This window comes from Anolis carolinensis, chromosome 2 (assembly GCF_035594765.1).
Source record: "Anolis carolinensis isolate JA03-04 chromosome 2, rAnoCar3.1.pri, whole genome shotgun sequence".
NCBI lineage: Eukaryota > Metazoa > Chordata > Lepidosauria > Squamata > Dactyloidae > Anolis > Anolis carolinensis.
This window is the reverse complement of record NC_085842.1, coordinates 247,053,530-247,075,097: the sequence shown is the minus strand read 5'-3', so window position 1 is coordinate 247,075,097 and position 21,568 is coordinate 247,053,530. Positions and strand designations below refer to the sequence as shown.

The 21,568-nt window shown below is 39.5% G+C and overlaps 1 protein-coding gene across 2 annotated transcripts in view; it reads right to left on the bottom strand.

The window, feature by feature from the left end:
- Positions 1-21,568, bottom strand: part of pcsk5 (proprotein convertase subtilisin/kexin type 5) — a 352,794-nt gene that overhangs the window by 146,967 nt on the left and 184,259 nt on the right. For both annotated transcript variants that reach the window (XM_062972004.1, XM_008103279.3), the window contains exon 8: positions 7,595-7,807. In XM_062972004.1, the coding sequence (XP_062828074.1) occupies positions 7,595-7,807 (213 nt within the window). The remainder of the gene's footprint in view (positions 1-7,594; positions 7,808-21,568) is intronic.

Sequence of the window (21,568 nt, the reverse complement as noted above, 5' to 3'; positions counted from 1 at the left end):
GCTTAGTTCTTTGCATTTATGTCTGCTCAAGGTGCAACGGTGCTCTCACGCAGAATAGTAAAGGGCACACAGAAGAGCAAAAAGATAAAACTGAATGTTCAGACAGAAAGATATATAGAGAACTTGAGTGAGGGAGAATGGAGGTGACAAGGTAGCACATGGAGAATCAGTGGAAAAGATGAAGGAGACCGTGAAAAAAGAAACAGGAGCAGAAGATCAGGTAGAAGGTTTCAAAAGGAACCTCAAAGTAATTGAATTTAAATAATCAAGAATAATTCCTATGTATAATTGTAATAATATAATTTCACGTTGAAACAGCAGCATTGCATTGTCTGTGTGTGTGACTCGGTGTGTGTACACACACATATGTAATTATGTATGTATATGTGTGTCCCATTTCCAATATAATCCTAACTAACTTAAGTTTTAAACAAAATTTTAGTATAAATAGAATAGAATATAGAGCCACTTTCCTTCCAGCTTTTATCTCTGCTCATAGCCAGGCATTTCTATTTCATCCTTCCCCTGCTGCATGTCAGGCTTGACCTGACGACGGTGGGGGTCATTTTTCAATCAATGCAAAACAAGACAATCTTTATGCAAGTACTGTATAAGGTTTAAAGTTATACAATCTGTTAACCGAATGCCATTTTATGCAAATTATAATATTAAATCAGAAATTATAATTGCTAATTATATAAAATAAAAATAAATACTAAATGCTTTTCATTGCAAAGCTTTGAATTCAGTGATCAGAGTACTGCAAGGCAGAGAATCTTTACTTCTTTTGAAGCAATTTGACAGAACAGAACCTATATATTGTTCCTGATATTTCTGTAAGGTGTAAGGCTAGGAGGGGAAGAGACCCTGAATACTGTGGAAAGACAGAAACATATGCTGCTTACACTATCACAGTCTGTTCCTAGAACCTCCTCAGAAATAAACTTAAAAATAACAAAACATATATGGCTGCGCTGACAGCATAGCCACAATGAAGTAAAGACCAATATAAAATATATAGAGAATCACATAAACATTGGTGTCATTTGATTTCCCCAAAGGGAAATCAGAAAATGTGATTATTATCATTTTCCTTGTTCTGACCTTGTTCCAGAAATGGAATAGGTTTCTACCAAACCAGTTCTGGACCAACCTAAATGTTCACTGTAGATGAGCCCCTGTGTACAACAATATAAGTAGATAAATACCACCAGAGCGATATGTCCGAACTGGTTTTCGAACTGCTAGGTTGGCAGAAGCTGGGGCGAACAGCAGGAGCTCACCCCACTTCCCGGATTCAAACCTCCAAACTTTTGGTCAGCAAGTTCAGCAGCTCAGCAGTTTAACCCACTGCGCCATTGGGGGCTTCCGTTTGCTATATACGTACCTGTAATCTGCTCTGAGTCCCCTCGGGGAGATACAGCAGAATATAAATAAAGTATTATTTATTTATTTACTACATTTATATCCCGCCCTTCTCACCCCGAAGGGGACTCAGAGTAGCTTACAAATAATATTTACATAAAGTGTATTATATCACTAGCACAGAACAACACTAGCACTATATACCAGCATATTGAACCATACCACTATACTATTTAAATAATATCACTATTTCCAGTGATATTACATGTAATAAATAATATATAATTAATATTATTATATTGTATTATTATTAGTATTATATTGCATTACATTATAATATTATTATCAATATCTCATATATATACAATATATTAATTATTATTTATTATTGTAAATTGTATTGTATATTATATACAATATTAGCTTTGCCTGGCCACGCATTGCTGTGGCTTCTAGGAATCATTTGTTGGCCAGGTGGAATAGCAGTGAATAGCCTTGTAACCTCAAAGCCTGGCCATTTTCTCCTTATGGGAATCCTTGTTTGGTGTGCTGGAATGCAACGGAATAGGCCTGCTGCTTGGAAGCCTGGGACCTTGCATTCTAGGGGAATGGTTTTTTGGGCTGCTAGAATTGCAATGCATAGCCTCACAGATTCAAAGCCTGGCTGCTTGCTACCTTGTAGAATGTCTGGTTGGTCAGGTTGAATAGCAATGAATAGTCTCAGTATTTCAAAGCTTGGATGCTTTCTACCTAAGGAATTCCTTAGTTGGCCTCTTGGTGTTTTGGACTACAACTCTCACAATTCCTAGGCCAGCGTGACCAGCACTTTCTCATAATGCATTGCTGTGGTGTAATCAGTTGACCATCTTGATTAGAATGTAATGGCCTTGTAGCTTGAAAGCCTGGCTGATTCCTACCTGGGGGAATCCTTTGTTGGGAGGTGATAGTTGACCCTGATTGTTTCCTGTGTGGAATTTCCGTTTTCAAAGTGTTGTTCTTTATTCAATGTCCTGGTTTTAAAGGTTTTTAATAGTGGGAGCCAGGTTGTGTTGATTTTCAATGGATTTCCCTAGGTAGGAACCAGACAGGCAAGTGTCATTTGTATACCTGTGGAATACAGTTTGTCCAGTGTGGGAGAAAGAACTCTTGTCTGTTGGGGGAAAGAATGAATGCTGCAATGAGTCCCCTTGATTAGCATGTAATGGCCTTCTAGTGTCAAAGCCTGGCTGCTTTCTGTCTGGGCGATTCTGTGTTGCGAGGTATTAGCTGGCCCTGAGTGTTTCCTGTTTGGAATTTCCCTGTTTTCAGAATGTTGCAAGTAGTAACCTTGATTAGCATGTAATGTCCTTGTTGCTTGTAAGACGGTAGGGGCTTGAGCCATCTTGTTGGACCCTCCAAGGGTTTTGGCCTTCAACTCCCATAATCCCAAATAGCCGGTTTGGGATTGTGGGAGTTGAAGTCTAAAACACCTGGAGGGCCCAAGTTTGCCCCTGTTTGCTATATATGAATAGTAATCATAATCTCAGTAGTAATAGAATGGCAGGATCAGGATGTGTCTTCCTTTCCTTGCTTCCCCCGTCCTTGGACACAGCGGCGAACTACAACTCCCAGTGATGGGTGTGGGCTTACTGGCTCCTGGCTGAGCAGCAGGAGCTCCTTCTCCGCCTCCTGCTTTGGCAGCCACTGTATGGCACCTCCAGCCAGCTTCACTACTCGTGCTTGTTATACCCAAGCCACATTTGTCTTCTGAACCTGATCCAGAAATGAACTTTGACCAGGATGAAGCTTATTCTGACTTTTTACCTAGTCCACAGAGCTCCTTTCAGTTACAGCTGCTGGCTGTTGATAGCTCGGATGATTCCTTAATTGGGAGAGAAAGTGCAAATATTACTCCCATGGCTAAACCAGATGTTCTTAGTTCCCCAGAGAATGTGTCCTTCAACAGAAGGGAGTTTCTGCATCACCAGAGATCTGAAAAACAAGGACTCCGCAGGAGTAACTGCTTGGCATCTCGAGGGGATAATGGATTGAAGGTTTTCCCTTGAGAACCTTTAGGGAGTTTGGCTTCTCTGGTTTGTGATCAATTTGGGTTCCATAAAAGTGTTTTACACCATGGACACTTTGCGGTGTCAACTTTGCGATTTCCTGAGAAAGGTTAATCGACTCTAGCTCCTGTTTCTTCCAAGCCAAGTTTCCAGATCCTAGCAGCCAAGCCGAGCTGCGACTCCCGAGTAGACCCGGTTTAAGTCTACTTTCTTGCCTAGCTCCTGAACCAAGTTTTGCCTCAGTTTCATCACATTCCTGCCTGGATAGTGACTTTGGACCATGTTATTTCAGTCTTGCTTCCTTGTTGTTCCCCGCTCAAGAACTTTCCAACAGTCTTGAGCGTGTTTCGATTTCTGGACTTTGGACAATAATATTGGATATTTCCCTTCAATTCTTTGGACTAATTCATACCTTTTCATAAAGGACTATTATCTGCTCAACCTTTCCACCTATTTATTCCTGGATTTATAATTGTTTTAATAAAGATATTATATGTTTATTGGTGTCTGTCTGGTTTTCAGTGCTCACGCTGCCCTGGGGTGCAACAGTGCTTTTATGCCCCTTGGCTTGCTTACGTCAAAAGCGCCGCCAGGTGGGGAGCCCTCTGCCCATGCTCACAGCACTGCCACCGAGCACCACAGCCTTCCCTCGGTAGGGAGAAGCCCCCAGACAACAGAAGAAGCGGATCCGAGGCACTGCCCATCGGAGCGTGCCTGGCAAGCAACTGAGGTGAAACTCAAGCAAAGCCGCCACGTGTTCTTCCCTTCCTCCGCCCGCCAGCGCACCCGCTCTTGCCTTTTTGGACGGGTCCAGCCAGAGGGAGGGAGGGTGGAAGAGCTGCAAAAGAGCCATGTGCCGCAAAGGGGAGGGGGCACATTTTGACAGAAAAGGACCAGACTGAACTAAAACAAAGTAAGTTTTAAAAAGCAGGAAAGGCGAAAAGCTTCCCTTCATACTTTTCTCTGCCTCCTCCTCCTCCACACCCTTGTTCCAGCCCAGGCGCTGGAGGACTTGCCTGATCTGGTCGAGTATGCCTCTATCAACTGGGCCGAGCAGCAATGCCGCCTCCCCCGTCAATGTCTTCCTCCCTCCTCTGCCTCCTCCTTTTCCGTTCCGGGCCTGGTCGCTGGAGGACTTGGCTGTTCTGTCTGAGTATGCCTCCATCAACCAGGCCTTGCCGCAGATGGCCACAGGCATGGAGAAGGAGGAAATGTCGGTAAGTGAGAAGAAATCAAACCGCAAGCCCCGCCCACAACAGCAATGGTTTTAAAAGTTCAGTTGGGCTCCACACGCTGCTGCGTGAGTCTCTAGGTGATGTAGTTTTCTCAGTGGGGGGCGGCTGCTCTGTGTGCGCGTAGAGCGCAGTATTGTGTTTTTGTGGTTTTTCTGTTATTTTCACATTATATTTTTGGGTTTTTTAAAGGTAAAAACACAGATCGGATGACTATGTCTTTTGTGGCTAAATTTGGTGTGATTTGGTCATGTAGTTTCGCTGTTTAAGTTAAGGGAAAAATGATCAGAACATTTATATATATATAAATGTATATATATATACACACACACACACACATATATATAACTATATTATTAGCATAGCATATTACTGGGGGGAGGGCCTCCAGCTGATGGCAAAGAAGACAAGATGGACATATCTTCCCAGCTTCCCCTCTTCACTCTGGCCACAGAGCGTCAGTTGGCGATGGAGGGAGGGGCCTTCAGCTGATGTACATTATTATTATATGTTATTATTTTCAGAATTTTTACAAAAATGTTTGCTCTTAAAATAATTTTGTGCAAAACTATGTTGTTGTTTTTTAAAAAAGAATACAAGTCTGAAATTTCTAAAGTATAGTTAGTGAAAAATTCACATCCAGTATAAAAACCCAGAATTGTGGAGGGTTGGCTTCATATTTGCTTTCGACTTTAGATAATGTTTAGGTGCTCCTGTGCCACAGTTTTCTCAAATTACAGTTACCAATAATATTTTCTCATATTATGATTACTGCTAATAATATTCATTTGAATAGACTACAGACTTATAAACTAGTAAGAATACTTATTTTCTTGGATGGAAGATTTTCTTATTAATTTCATCAATAAGGTGATGAAAAGGAAAAGGTATGTAAAGGTATGCAATTCATATCTCTCTTCAGAATAAATGAGAAAACCTAAACATGTCTACTGCTAATATGGAGCTCCTCTTTAGAATGCAAATGCTCTTTTTAGACTTCATTTTTAAGACAATTTAAAATACCCAAATGATGCAAGGCAAGGTTTTTTAGCGCTTTAGCATGCTATGTCTCAGTAGACCTTATCAAGTGATGTTATCAGGAAGCAATGTGTACTAAATTAAGACAATTTCAAGGAAACAAGTATTGGGAAAACAACAAAATTCAATAAGAAGGAAAAGGGTTTACCATGAGCTAAAGGACCCATGAAATTTTATCACAAGAATGTTATATATTCAGAAATCAAATGACTGGTTTCTCTGTATTAGTATTATTACCATGTTACCCGGAAGACAAAAATAAATAAATCCAGAGATATATAATTGTATGTAAAAAAGTAAGTAAGAAAGCAACATTACTGGTAGACACATGTGATCAAGTAAAAAAAAAGTTTCAAACGTCATTACAAAACAAAGCGGTGCCGACTAAAGTGTTTCTAAAGTATAGTTAGTGAAAAATGCGTTACTAAAGCGAGAGTAACAAAATTTCATTATTTTTTCGTTACAGTAATTTCTCATCTGAGGGGCTCTTCTGGGGCTCTTTACTTCCTCATTTTTATAGTTATAGGGATGAAACTTGCTACAATGGTAGAACACATTTACTGCTGTTAGCCCAACAAATTTCAAAACATTTCACTTATCCATGATATTTTGGGGAATTTTTGAAATTTTTATAAACAACATTTTTTAAGAATAAAGAAAATATGTTTCTAGTTTGAAAGTGTTATTTACTATTTAACGGTGTAGTCCTCACTTTGAAAGTAGTGGTTCTACTCTAGAAACTTTGTGTGGCACAAACTATGTTGAATTGATTGAGACTTGATGAGATATTCACTGAAAGACTATTGTTCATAGCACGATGTTCCTCCCACAAAGACAAAGTTTTTGCAGTTTAATAAACTTTCCCCATGTTTCCATGATAGAATCAATTAGGGAATGACATTTATCACCCAGGAACAAAAATCATAGTGTAGAATATTAACCAATTTATTGGAACTCTGGCTGGCTATGGAGGGGCAAATCTCTCCCCCCTATCCTGATTAGGGCTTTCTGATGCTGATGCATTCTGGGAAATGTAGTTTAGGGCAGGGCCTTTTGAATTCTCTGCCATAGGGTTCCTCATCTTCCCAAACTCCATTTCCCAGAGTTCTGTGTTTCTTTGCAGAGAACTCTGCTTTCTCCCTCCTTTCCCTCTATTAATGGTGAGAGGCCATTACTTTACAGAGATATGGGAGCTTTTTTATCTTTGATTTGCTTGCCATGAAAATGAAGCTGACAAATGAAAATGTATTGGGCAAGTTTTGATTCTAAAGTTTTTGGCATGTCTGATGTACAGATTTAACAAATTTTCTTACAAATTACTTCCAAATATTTTGCATTCCTAATAACTGGAATGCAGTAATACATCAGAATGACTCTTAAAAATTAGTCATTTGAAAACAGCAATGTTTTTCAGAAAAATGGCTGGTATCCCAGATTATTCAAAGAAATGAAGGACAATATTTTGAAAACACGAAAGAAGAAAATGTTGAACACATCTGTGTCTGTGATAATTAAGAAAGAATGAGAAGAAAACTGCTTTCCCCTTCTGGGGATGTCAGGTTGTCTATATATGCAAATGGTTATTTTAGTTTCACAAAGTGGTTAAAAGAGATTTTTTCATCTTAAATGTGTAGATTTTTTAAATTTGTTATCTTAAAATTTGCCTGGCTTCCAACATTTTTTCTCAGATAACATGTATTAATTTGGTCCTCCAGGTGTTTTGCACTTCAACTCTCAGAAGCCCCAACCAGCTTGGCCAACAACCAGTAATTTGAGGAGATGAAGTCCAAACATCTGGATCATCAACATTTGAAAACCACTGGATTAATCTATGAGAAGTTATATCTGTTATCTTTTCTTTTTCCTCCAGGTGAGATACAAACAAATTTTAATTGTGTTGACAAGTCCACATACTATTTTCCTGTCATAGGACTCTCCACTGCTGTAAGTTGTTGCTAGTGTAGATGCACATTCTTCTAGATACCAAGGTTTTCTCCCACTTTCAGCCGTGCTGCTGATGGAGATAGTGTAGATGCTGTTGGTATAGCCATCACAGGAACAATGATCCTTACTCCGTCCACCATTTCCAGATGCCCAAACATAGATGGATCCCAGGTTGTTTCGGCCCTATTTGAAAATAAAAGATGGAAAAGATAATTAATTTGAGGAAGGATGTAAAATCCCCTTATATTTTCTCTTCATCCCCTATTGGTAAAAAAAATCCACATAACAGCAAAGTTAAATAAGTGTAAGTGTCACTAATTTTCTGTGAAAATGACAAGCATGTGCATGAATAGCATTTTACAAAGTTTAGCTCATACATTACCAATAATCAGAACTCACAAGCTAAATTAATAAAAGAAATTGAGCTTTTACTGACAATTTTCTCAAACTGGCTAAGTTCTTATTCTACTAGCCAATGAATGAGCTATCTTTATAGCATTACTGACAGATGCATTGCTAGAGAACAACTGGTGACAGTTATTTTTCTATCTAGTAAAAAGGTATTGTATCTTAACTGTATTGTAACTTGTATCCATGACAAAAGTATTTAATTGTTATTAATTGTTTTTAATTTTTGTGTTTGCCATGTTGCTGCATGCCATTGTAAGCCATCTTGAGTCCTCATGGGGAGAAAGGTGGTTTAGAAATAAAGATGATGATGATGGAACAAGATATCCTCTATAATTAAAGATTAATATTAAATATTTCCTGATTCATCAAAACTAGTGATGCTGCTGCTGCTCAATCACATAGTCGTTTCCGACTCTTTGTGACTTCATGGACCAGTCCACGCCAGAGCTCCCTGTCGGCTGTCGCTGCCCCCAGTTCCTTCAAGGTCAAGCCAGTCACTTCAAGGATACCGTCCATTCATCTTGCCCTTGGTCGGCCTCTCTTCCTTTTTCCTTCCATTTTCCCCAGCTTCATGATCTTTTCCAAGCTTTCCTTTCTTCTCATGATGTGGCCAAAATATTTTAACTTTGCCTCTAATATCCTTCCCTCCAGTGAGCAGCCGGGCATTATTTCCCGGACAATGGACTGGTTGGATCTTCTTGCGGTCCAAGGCACTCTCAGGATTTTCCTCCAGCACCAGAGTTCAAAAGCATCTATCTTCCTTTGCTCAGCCTTTCTTATGGTCCAGCTTTAGTATCCATAGGTTACTATGGGGAATACCATTGCTTTGACTATGCAGACCTTCGTTTCCAGTGTGATGTCTCTGCTCATCACTATTTTATCAAAACTGGCCATTGCTCTCCTCCCAAGAAGCAAATGTCTTCTGATTTCCTGGCTGCAGTCTGCATCTGCAGTGATCTTCGCGCCTAGAAATATAAATTCTGTCACTGCCTCCATGCTTTCTCCGTCTATTTGCCAGTTATCAATTGGTCTGGTTGCCACGATCTTGGTTTTCTTGATGTTTAACTACAGCCTGGCTTTTGCGCTTTCTTCTTTCACCTTGGTGATAAGGCTCCTCAGCTCTTCCTCACTTTCAGCCATCAGAGTGGTATCATCTGAATATCTAAGGTTGTTAATGTTTCTTCCAGCAATTTTAACTCCGGCCTTGGATTTGTCAAGCCCCGCACATCACATGATGTGTTCTGCGTACAAGTTGAATAGGTAGGGTGAAAGTATGCAGCCCTGCCATACTCCTTTCCCAATCTTGAACCAATCTGTTGTTCCGTAATCTGTTCTTACTGTGGCTACTTGGTCTTTATACAGATTTCTCAGGAGACTGACAAGGTGACTTGGTATCCACATGCCACAAAGAACATGCCACAGTTTATTATGATCCACACAATCGATGGCTTTAGAATAGTCAATAAAGCAGAAGTAGATGTTTTTCTGAAACTCCCTGGCTTCCTCCATTATCCAGCGGATATTGGCAATTTGGTCTCTCGTTCCTCTGCCTTTTCTGAACCCAGCTTGTACATCTGGCAACTCTCGCTCCATGTATTGCTGGAGTCTTCCTAGCAGGATCTTGAGCATTACCTTACTGGCATGGGAAATAAGTGACACTGTACAGAAATTTTAGCATTCTTTAGCATTCTTTTTGGGTATGGGGATATAAATTGATTTTTTCCAATCTGATGGCCAAAATTAGTGATATTTCCTGATAATTTCTAAATTCAACTTTCCCATGGCCTAGATATTAATATTTTGAATCCGTAAAGCATACATTCTTCAATTATATGCTGATTGAAGATCAAGACTGAATGCCACAATGCATTTGCTCATTGTCAATTATTCTTTATTTGCTTTTATATTGATCAATGTTCCAGTTTTGCATATGCAATATCTAATAATATTGTCTTCTTCGAAACACTGCCTTGCTATCTATTCATGCTAAAGTTCTTCCAGGCCAATTGCAACAGTCCCCAACATTTATAAAACACAGGAACATCCATTTCCTTGTGCTGTGAACTCTCAGTTATCCAGCACCCATAGGGATTAGTAGTTGCTAAATGCAGTTTCTGGTTGCCCGAGAGTTACTATCAAAAACAGACCTAATTCTATACCATACCATAACCTCTGTATTGACTTGATATTAATATTGAATTACAGTAATTTAAAACAAATTAAGAGAAATAGACAGGTTTAGCTTAATGTAACACAGTTTAACTATATTAAAAACAGCTTTGTGAAAGCAGTACTATTTCTTTAGGTTTTTTGCCGTTGCTTGAGAGTTCTGGTTGCTTGAGCTCCACTTAATTGAGAGTCCACTGTAATTGAAAGTAGGACATAAGCTTTATAATTTGTCTTGCACTCGTTCACAATACACTATTACACTGCTATGGTTCTATTCATGACTACATGCTATTGGGGAAGCCTAGAATTTATAATTTGGTGAGGCAACAGAGCTCTCTAGTAGAGAATTCTACATATTCAACAATGAAGTGCAATTCCACAATTCCACTATGGTCTTAATTACTACCAAATGTAAACTTTATTTTCATTGGTACTGAGGATTTTTGTGGCATCTTTTAATATCCATATCCATGTATCCTGTCTACATCTTGCTATATGCAGGTTCATAATTCTATTTGTCATTATAGCTGTTTTGGGCCAGTTATTTCAGCAGCAGACAGATAAATGAACCTAAGAAATCTTGAACGGTCTGACATTACCAAGTGCAGTCACATCTGAATAGTAATTTTTAAAACACCATCTAGACAACAGAATACACAAGTCACATTGGCTACAACTTATTTGTAGACTGTCTTATAAAAACACTTCATGGAAAACTCAAAATAAAACACAATATAAAAAAAAAACAATTTACTATAGCCAGAGTGTTTTGCTGACTGATGAATTTAGGACATATTCTGATGATATAATCTGAAATCAAGTCATTTAATCCAGATGCATTGTTCATTAATACATTTTCTGGAATCTGAATACACAGAAAATATTTTATTTGTATTCAGAATTAACTTAGCCCTCAAATACTAATAAACTGATTTGGGAGGTTTAATAAAAAGCAGGACCTGTAAAAACAAACTTTTCTACAAAATATGTAAATTACACATGTAATTATCCTGGCAGCCAAAATTCACATACATCAAATAAAATCTTAGCAGTTCTTGCTATTCAGTTCTTTAAAAAGGTTTTCCCCTGACGTTAAGTCCAGTCATGTCTGACTCTGGGGGTTGGTACTCATCTCCATTTCTAAGCCGAAGAGCCGGCGTTGTCCGTAGACACTTCCAAGGTCATGTGGCCGGCATGACTGCATGGAGCGCCTATACGTTCCCACCAGAGCGATACCTACTGATCTACTCACATTGGCATGTTTTCGAACTGCTAGGTTGGCAGGAGCTGGAGCTAACAGCGGCCGCTCCCGCTGCTCCCGGGGTTTGAACCTGGGACCTTTCGGTCTCCAGCTCAGTGCTTTAACGCACTTCGCCACCGGGGCTCCCTATATTCAGTTCTTACTTTCCCTGATATTGCTTACAACATAGTTCATACATTTAAAATGACAAGAATGTGGATTTCTATAAAAATCCAGGCAATTTGTAAGTGACACAAATATAAAAAATATGGGGAGATATATCTTTGTGGTGTCTACTGCTTTTTGAAAAATGAAATATCTGATCTCAACATCATCATCTTCCATCTCCCATGTGTCCACATGAAAGGGGATTCTGAACTGTGACATCTTGTGCTTGTGTACATTCCGTCTTCCAGATGAACAAATCTGTATCCCTACACTTACAACCAGCAAGAAGAGGGTAATTACTCCCTCCTTCTTTCTGATTTTGCGGGCTTCCTATTCTAATCTCAGCAGATGTGGCCACCACAACACTTGCAGGGAACTCTGTGGCTGGTGAGGACTGGCACTGATGACATGGGGGCAACTCATTCCTTCTCTGCACTGACTGGCTCAGGGGAAAGGTGATGGTGACCGTGTCTACGTGGACAATGGATCAGGCTGAAATGACCCGATCCAATTGTCCACATGGATGCAAAGCCTGGGGATAATCCAGAGTTTCTTGCAAATCCAGAGTTTCCTCTGACTTTGTTTAGTATGGAAAAAAGCTGGGTTAAGGTTAAGGGCTAAACAGACTGGATAGTTACCAGAGCCATGAAGCCTCCCAGCCCTGGATTTGGGGTATATTTTTCCCCCTTTGTTGACATGTCCTTAGTCATTATTGTAACTTTATTGCCATGGACATAACTCTCACTCAACCTACTTTATCTGGCATCAGTTGCATGGGGAGAATGTCAATAATGTTCGTGATTGATGCCACTAACTAACTAACTGATAGGGAATTCCAACTAGTGGTTTGCTGTTGTTGTTGTTGTTGTTGTTGTTGTTTTAGTCTCCTTTGGGAATGGATTCTGTACCCCTCAATCTGCTTGGTTTTCTTTTCTAGTGTTATAGGGATGTTTTTAAAATTACAAAATCAGGGCCTAGTCTTTTGCAATTCAACACATGTCAGCATTCTGATGCTTTAATTAAAACACATGATAAGTCCAGAAAGAAGAAATTTGCAGTGGACATGATATGAATAAAAAATCTATTTAAACACAAAACAGAAGTGTGCTGAAAATTTAAATTTAACATCAGGAGCAGCACTTCAATTACTGAAGTTCAGTGCCTCCCAAAAATTGATTATTCCATATCATAATAAATATTAGGTTCAGTAATAGTAGCTACAAAAAAGAGAGGAGGGTGTTAGTTGAAAGTGTCATTATCTTTGAAGTCCACCTGAGAGACTACAACTTTTGACACCGGTCTCACCTAAATGAGGGGGTCTTAACCAGGAATCTGCAGACCCCTTGGGGGGTCCATAGAAAGATTTTAGGGGTCTGTGAGCTTAAACTGGGAAAAATGATTTATCATTTTTATTTTCTCTGACCTCTAACTGAAACCTAACATTTCCTTCAAGTGGGAATGCATGCAACAAATGACAGTAGTATTCATTTCATATCACATTGCAGTTGTTGTGTGGGAGGATTGGGACCTTTTCCCTGTGTTGGGGCAGCGGAGACATCCATCCAGGATTCCTATGCAGTGTCCCCAGAGTCATTGCATGCTCCCTGGGCTCAGGCAGCTTCGAGAGGCAGGGTAGATATCCCTCATGCCTTCTGCACCAATTATTCCCCTCCCTCCTCTCAAACTGTCTTCCTCAGTAAACATCCTGGAGCTCGAATAAGTACTGATTTTCTGTCTTTTGGATATGAAATCAGGGTACTGGGGGTGTGGGGAGTAAAATCCAGTCCCGTTTCACACACTAAAGGTTTTACTGGTTGGGTTTTTGACAGAGAATTTAAGAATCAGTGAAGTATTGTTAGATAACATGGTATACTCTAAGTCAGGGGTCCCCAAACTTTTTAAACTGGGGGCCAGTTTACTGTCCCTCAGACTGTTGGAGGGCCGGACTACAGTTTTTTTAAAAACTACGAACAAATGTATATGCACACTACACCTATCTCATGAGCCTGCTTTTGGCTAATAAGATGGTCAATGTCCATTTCCATATTTGATCCCCCAGGCAGGAATCAGCCAGGCCTTGAAGCTGCAAGGCTTTTCAATATTAATCAAGGTGGTCAATTGAAACATTCACATTGGCCTTTAACAGAGAAGAGTTTTTTTTCTCCCACCCTGGACCTTCCACAGATATATAAACCTTCCTTGCCTAGTTTCCAACAGACCGCACAGCTTCAAAGAAATTTAGCAATGTGTTTCCTTTAGGAATACTGCTGTATGACTACTATTACAACAGCAGCAGCAGCAACAACAAAAAATAATAATAATAGTATTTTAAATGTATGATAAAGCTCAACTCAGTATTTCTCTTTTTTTCAGAGGCCCCTTCCACACAGCCCTATATCCCAGAATATCAAGGCAGAAAATCCCACATTATCTGAGTGTGGACTCAGATAACCCAGTTCAAAGCAGATATTGTGGGATTTTCTGCCTTGATGTTTTGGGATATAGGGCTGTGTGGAAGGGCCTGTAATATGTGAAGAAAGGTGACTTAGGCCCCTTCCACACAGCTGTATAAAATCCCACATTATTTGCTTTGAACTGGGTTATATGCCAGTGTGGACCCAGATAACCCAGTTCAAAGCAGATATTGTGGATTATCTGCCTTGATATTGTGGGTCACATGGCTGTGTGGAAGGGCCCTTAGTGGCTAAATGCATTGCGTAATTATAGCAGAGTGATGTCACTTTACCTGCCTTGGTTCCATCCTATGAAACACTGGGATCTATAGTTTGGTTTATAACCATTTCCCATGTTGATCACCTTTGCCTGGACACCTCCACTGTGTCAATATACTGCATTTCCTGGGTTGACTTACTAGAAGCAGCTTTGTTTAACCCAGTCTGGGAAAGACGCCTGTGGCTTTTGTGGCTTTCCCCCAAAAGTTTGATTTCATATTATTTTGTTTTATCCTATTTTCCCTTGCAGTTTTTATATTAATTTTCAACTTTTAATTTCCTCTTAATCTATTGCAGTGTGGGAGGAGAATTGTATAATTATGTTATACAACCAATTTTAAATTACTTTATAGCAATTTTTGACATGCTAAATGCCCCTAGTTGATTCCTGTCTGATATGGGTTGAAATTCTGTGTTCTTCTTGAATTGGAAGGCTTTTAGTGATTGTTAAGAAAGGTTGTTGTGAGTTTTACAGCCTGTCTGGCTATGCTCCAGAAGCATTCTCCCCTGACATTTCACCCACATCTATGGCAGGCATCCTCAGAGCCTCTGAGGATGCCTGCCATAGATGTGGGTGAAATGTCAGGTCAGAATGCTTCTGGAGCATGGCCAGACAGCCCGGAAAACTCACAGCAGCCCAGTGATCCCAGCCATGAAAGCCCTAAAAACAATGTTTGTCTTGATGACTGAAGCAGCGGGCGGGGGAGGGACTTTAGGGGCCCACTCGCCGTTCTCCTTTTCCTCTCCTTTCTTCCTCATCTTCCAAAGCGGCGGGCAGAGGAGGGCCCGCTCGTCGTTGTCCTCCTATTCCTATTCCTCTCCTGCCTTCTCTTCCAAAGCGATGGTGGAGGCTGCTTCGGGAGAAGAGGAAGGAAGGCGAGGAAAAGGAGGAGAGCGAGCAGGTCCTAAAGTCCCTCCTCTGCTCGCCTGCTGCCAAGCCAGTAGAAGCAGCACAGCTTAAGAAGAAGCAGTACAGTAGCAGCAGCAGCCTTCCTCCTCTTGGCTGTCCCTCCCTCCCGCCCAGGGTAGGCCGCGGGCCGGATAGATGGCCTCAGGGGGCCTCATGTGGCCCGCGGGCCTTAGTTTGGGGACCCCTGCTCTAAGTAATGTAACTTTTTCTAACTGCTATTGTGACAATTTCATTCAATGTTTTTTCAGTCTGTTAGGTATTGTTCCTAGATCACTTATTACTACAGAACCATTGTTCTGTTTACAAAATAAACTTCATTTCAGAAACTCATGCACTGAGGAATGTTTTTATCTTGGGAAGGGTTTTCGTTTGTTTATGTATGTCAAAAATGTCCCACGTGTAAAAACTAGCAATAAGAATTGCCGTCTACTGCTGATTAGAAAAAACACCTTTTCTTCACTCTGGCAACGAAGAGAAAAATCTCACAGCAGTTGACAATTTTTGGCAGGATGTCATGATATGTTGAGCTACTCTTTCTTGTCAAAAGTGAAAAGAAATTGAATATTCCTTATAGCCTTAAATAAGACAGAAGAACGGAGAGGTAGACTATAAAGAGTCCTGGAGGTGAGGAACTTGTGCAGATGGGAAACGAGAGTAGAGATTTAAAAAGGAGCATCCTGTGAAACGTGTGACAAGAGAGGTTTACAAGTTCATCTGCAGAGTTCTGGATAGAGGAGAGACCAAAGCAAGGCAGAATACTCTATGGGCACGTTAACCAAAAGCTTTAAGGTCTTCCCAAACTTTTCCTACAATATACAGTACAGATAAAATAGAAATAATTATTATTTAGATACAGGTTCAGAAACATAAAAATTAAAGAGTGTCTTTGGGAAACTGGAATATATGTTGCAGCTGGAGAAGTGCTTTTGAAAGGTTGTGCTTATTACTTGTTTCTTTTTTAAAAAAAAATATATATATTCTTTTCTTTTCTTTTTTTTGCCAAGCAAAACTTTTTGGCCTGTTTAGCAAAATGAAGCCTTTTTTGCACAGGTATTATACATATACACATTAAAAATAAATAATCTATTTTGGCCATGGTGAGACATGTTTTAATTGAACTAGATTACTGCAAGGCCCCCCATGTGAGACTGTTTTTGAAGAGTGTTCAGAAACTTCAGTTACTCAAAGACGTGCAACTAGATTGTTAAGTCGAATTGGTTTCAGAGAACATACAACTTCCTTTTTGCAACAGGTTCCTATTTTCTCAGAACAATTCAAAGGCTTTTTATAACCAATACTGCTCTGGTTCAGGTTATCTGAAGAACACTATTTTTCCATATGAACCAAACCATCTTTTAAGACCTCCTGGGAGATCCTACTGTCTGTCCCATCACTCACAAAGGGAAAAGGAAACAGGGCTATTTCCAGGCTTTTCAATTTTAAGGGCTTATTGCTAAAGAGCCTTTCATAATATTTCTATATTTGTTGCTTTTCTCTTTAGTGGTTATGCTTTTATTGTTTTTAGTGGTCATGCTTTGAGTTTTATTGACATTGTAATTTGATTTTATATGATGTGAAATGTTAGCAGTATCTTCTTTAATTTCTAAAGACATAGTCCAGATGAGTATGCAAAGAGATACTGAGAATAACTTTTTCTGTTAATTTCAAAGGTCTTACAATATTCTTTTGCATGCTGTTTTAACTTTTGTTAGACACACTGAGTCTTGAATTGGTAAAAAGATGGGATTTAAACAAATCTAATTCTAGAAAGGACAATATAATCTATATAATTTTCACTTTGAAAATTCCAGGAAAAATGTATAACAAGAAAATATCAATTCATGTATATAGTGAAGATTCTAGTTTCTCTAGCATATGAAAAATATGGTACATTTAATATAGTGAAAATACAGTGGAATTCAGTCTTCAGACTAAACTATACTAAAGATCATGGTTTTAGAAGCTGTTTGGAAATATAAGCCAAACTTCCTAAAAAAATTACTTGAAATAATATAAAAATACTTCTAATTTGGTTTCTGTTTTCTGCTTATTGTTCTTCACTATTATCTCTGTTGATATCTACTCTGACACCTCAACTAATTTTGTTCACTGACCTATGATCTTTGCCTAGAAAGTTCAAGCCAAAACCAGCAAATACTTCAAAGTGGTCAAAAATTAAACCACTTTGACCTCACATTCTTGACCATGCTTCAAGAAAGGGATGTGCCTGGGGCCTGGACGTGAGCAAGCTGAAAAATGAGATAATGACGTTTGACATGCCCTGAAAGCTAGGAGGACTGGATTCAGTTTCCCCTTTACATTTTTAAAAGCAGGGAAGCATTACTCAGGAGCATGGATTTAGCCACATCAACATACTAATAAATATTTCTTTTTCACTGATGAAGCCCAATTAGTACAGGTCCTGATTCTTCTTGAATAACAAGTAAAATATCATAATCACAAATACACTGAACACAATCATCTTGGATAAAACGCTATTTGAATAGTAGTAGTTACTTTTTAAAAGACATGCTAATAAGCAATTAAGAGAAATTGGGTGGCATCCTGTATAACATTATAACCCTTTTTTTAATGTTGCATAAGTTGAAATTTTGTTCTGACCATGCAGTGGCCATAAATTCACTCAAGCCATTATTTCATAGTGTTAGCCCCCAAAAATGGCTATTTCTGTGTAACTGGAGAACATGTGGAGCAGCAGAAAAACATCCAGTTATTTCCAAAGCCTGGGTGTGTAGTAATAATATCATCTGCAAGGATTTCCCAAGGAAAATAGCTGGATGCTTCTCTGATACTCCTTGCCGTACTTTCTACATTCCACCAAGATGAAAAATGGTCATAGAACATGGAACTGAAAAGGTGGTGCTTTTTGGTGGTGGAGCACAATCAGAGAGTGTCTGGCAGGCAGTCTTCATTTATTTGTAAGTGAGTAAAATAGAGAAACAGCACTACCTGTATTGTTAATAAAAGGAAGATAAAATGCAAAAATAACCCGCACATGAAAATAAAGTAAGATAGGGCATTAAAATTAAAGAAGCTTAGAACACTTCAAAACAATTCTCCTTTATGACTAAATACTGAGCTTTTAAAAATGCAAGGATTTCATGGTAGTGAATTGCCATTTCATTCTATTATCTTATGGTTAAGAAAACTATCCATTTTTGCTTGTTTTACTCTGTCAAGTCTAATCCATATGTAACAAGAATTTATGATACATGTGTCAAATCAAAGCATTAATATTACTTCAATAACTTCCAGTTTTACCCTGGAAGCTAAGCCAATATTATTATTCCATGGATAAAGGGTAAAACCAGTGGCATGAAGAGGGTTCTAGCAACACTTGCTGACTGCAGATTAGATGCCATCCAGCCACCATAGGGATTTTGGAAGACATAGATGCTTTTGTATTGTTTTTTAAAAAATGATTTTTATTAACTATTGTCTCAGTAATATAATAAAAAGAAAAGGGTGGGAAGGAATTGGGGAAGTTAAAGTGTTATCAGGAAAGTGGGGGAAAGTAGAGGAAAAAGAAGAGGCAGCAAAAAGGGGTGAGTATTTGGTTAACTTCTAATCTTCTATACCGTGGTATAAGATTCTGAAATAATCATTAGTTTCTTATATCCACTTTCTCCTCCTTTCTAAGATTCAAAGGGTGTTATACCTTCCCTTCATAAGCTCATATTAACATCTTCATTTTTTTCTTGTTCCATATGGTGACCAGTCCGTATCTTTTTGGTGCTGCTTTGTCCATAGGTTAATTGTTGAGTTAGTTGGTCCATAGTAATAATTTTCACCATCTTAATTAGCAATTCCTTTACTGTTGGGATTTCTGTAGTCCTCCAGTGTTGAGCATATACTATTCTGGCTGCTGTTGTCAAATAATTGAAGAGAATATCTGACGCACCTCAGGTTAGCTTCACCTTGCTAAAGACACCAGGCTGCACACAGATCGTAGTCTTTTGTAGTTTAGTAGGAAATAAGGAAAAGATAGCTCATAAAAGTTCAGTTCCAAAAGATAGTTATAAAAACAAGGCTGTAAGAACAAACCCATGGAAACATTAGGCATGAAGCAAGGTCCTTAAAATGAAACCAAAGTCCCAGAAATGAGGATACATCCAGGCTACAAGATAATACAGGAAAGCAAACTTGGTTCTTGATTCAAGCGAGGAAATTACTTTGATGAAGATTTCCCTCTCAGCAGACTATTTTAATAGCATAACATGAAGAATTTCTTTGCCCGTTGACCTCCCTCTTATTTGATATCCTGAGACTTCTGCGCAACCCCCGAAATTCCAAACAACTAACCTGATCTAGAGAAGCGGCCTCATCGCTTTCAAGGCCACAGGGCTCGTTAGTGTTGGGAGGTTGGGAGCTATTCTCCCTTTCTGCTTTTTGCACCTGAAAACCATCATCAGTAACGACATCATTTCTTCCCATGGGAAAGCCTCCCTGCTCCTCATCTCCCACAGCAGGCACACTCTGCTTCTGAATCCCATAATTCCCATCAGAGTCATCTTGAAACTCATCCTGAACCTGAATCCCATCATCTTGAATCCTCATCAGAGTCACACAAAGGTTGAGTTACAACAATATCCTTATTTTTATCTGGTTTTATATTTATCATTCCTAGCAGGAGGTATTCTGGTTTAAATTGTAATTTTACCTCCAAAATCTTTTGAATTGCTTCATAAATTTCTCTCCAAACCTTTTTCGCCTTTCTACAACTCTACCACATATGGAAGAAGACACCTCTTCCCCTTTCACATTTCCAGCAATTCACATTTAAATTTTTGTAACGTAGAATCATAGAATCATAGAATAGTAGAATTGGAAGAGACCTCATGGGCCATCCAGTCCAACCCGCTGCCAAGAAGCAGGAAATCGCATTCAAAGCACCCCCGACAGATGGCCATCCAGCCTCTGCTTAAAAGCCTCCAAAGAAGGAGCCTCCACCACAGTCCAGGAGAGAGAGTTCCACTGCCAAACAGCTCTCACAGTGAGGAAGTTCTTCCTGATGTTCAGGTGGAATCTCCTTTCCTGTAGTTTGAAGCCTTGAAGCCATTGTTCCACGTCCTAGTCTGCAGGGCAGCAGAAAACAAGCTTGCTCCCTCCTCCCTATAACTTCCCTTCACATATTTGTACATGGCTATCATGTCTCCTCTCAGCCTTCTCTTCTGCAGGCTAAACATGCCCAGCTCTTTAAGCCGCTCCTCATAGGGCTTGTTCTCCAGACCCTTGATCATATTAGTTGCCCTCCTCTGGATGCTTTCCAGCTTGTCAACATCTCCCTTCAATTGTGGTGCCCAGAATTGGACACAGTATTCCAGGTGTGGTCTGACCAAGGCAGAATAGAGGGGGAGCATGACTTCCCTGGATCTAGATGCTATACCCCTATTTATGCAGGCCAGAATCCCATTGGCTTTTTTAGCAGCCGCATCACATTGTAAGCTCATGTTTAACTTGTTGTCCACGAGGACTCCAAGATCTTTTTCACATGTACTGTTCTGAAGCCAGACGTCCCCCATTCTGTATCTTTTCATTTCATTTTTTCTGCCTAATCTTTGAACTTCATTTTGTTAGTTTCGGCCCATCTCTCTAGTCTGTTAAGATCGTTTTGAATTCTGCTCCTGTCTTCTGGAGTGTTAGCTATCCCTCCCAGTTAGGTGTAATTTGTCTGGGGTGATGCTTTTGTATTGTTGAAGACTTTTGTAGCTGGATTCACTGGAATGCTATGTGGCTTCTGGGCAGTATAGCCATGTTCTAGCAGCATTTCCTCCTGAAGTTTTGCCTGCATCTGTGGCTGGCATCTTCAGAAAATCCTCTGAAGATGCCAGCCGAAGATGCAGGCGAAACTTCAGGAGGAAATACTGATAGGTGCTTTGTGAATTGTAAAGCTTCTGCCCAAATGTCTAGGAGTAATCTCATGAATGTTGCTGCCTTCCAATCATTTTGGGATGAACCTAAATGTTTTGTACTAAAAACTGCAAAAAACAGATTGAAAACTGTCTACTCTGCATCAGCCTGAGAATTCCAGTCGCCTGAATGGCCAACAAAGAATGATGCAGACGTTCTTGCAAGATGGGCACCAGAACTCCTGGGGAAGACACCACTGATGTGCCCAAAGAAGACACAGTGGCTTCTATAGCACTCCTTTTAGTAGACCAAAGCAGGGGCTTTTGCTTTCTTCTAAAATTCCTAATTTAATTGGAGTCTAAGTATGTTTTCACTTAATCTTCTACACAGGAACCTATATGTTTTTGGGAAATTATGTGATTCTCAGCTGTTTACTATATTTT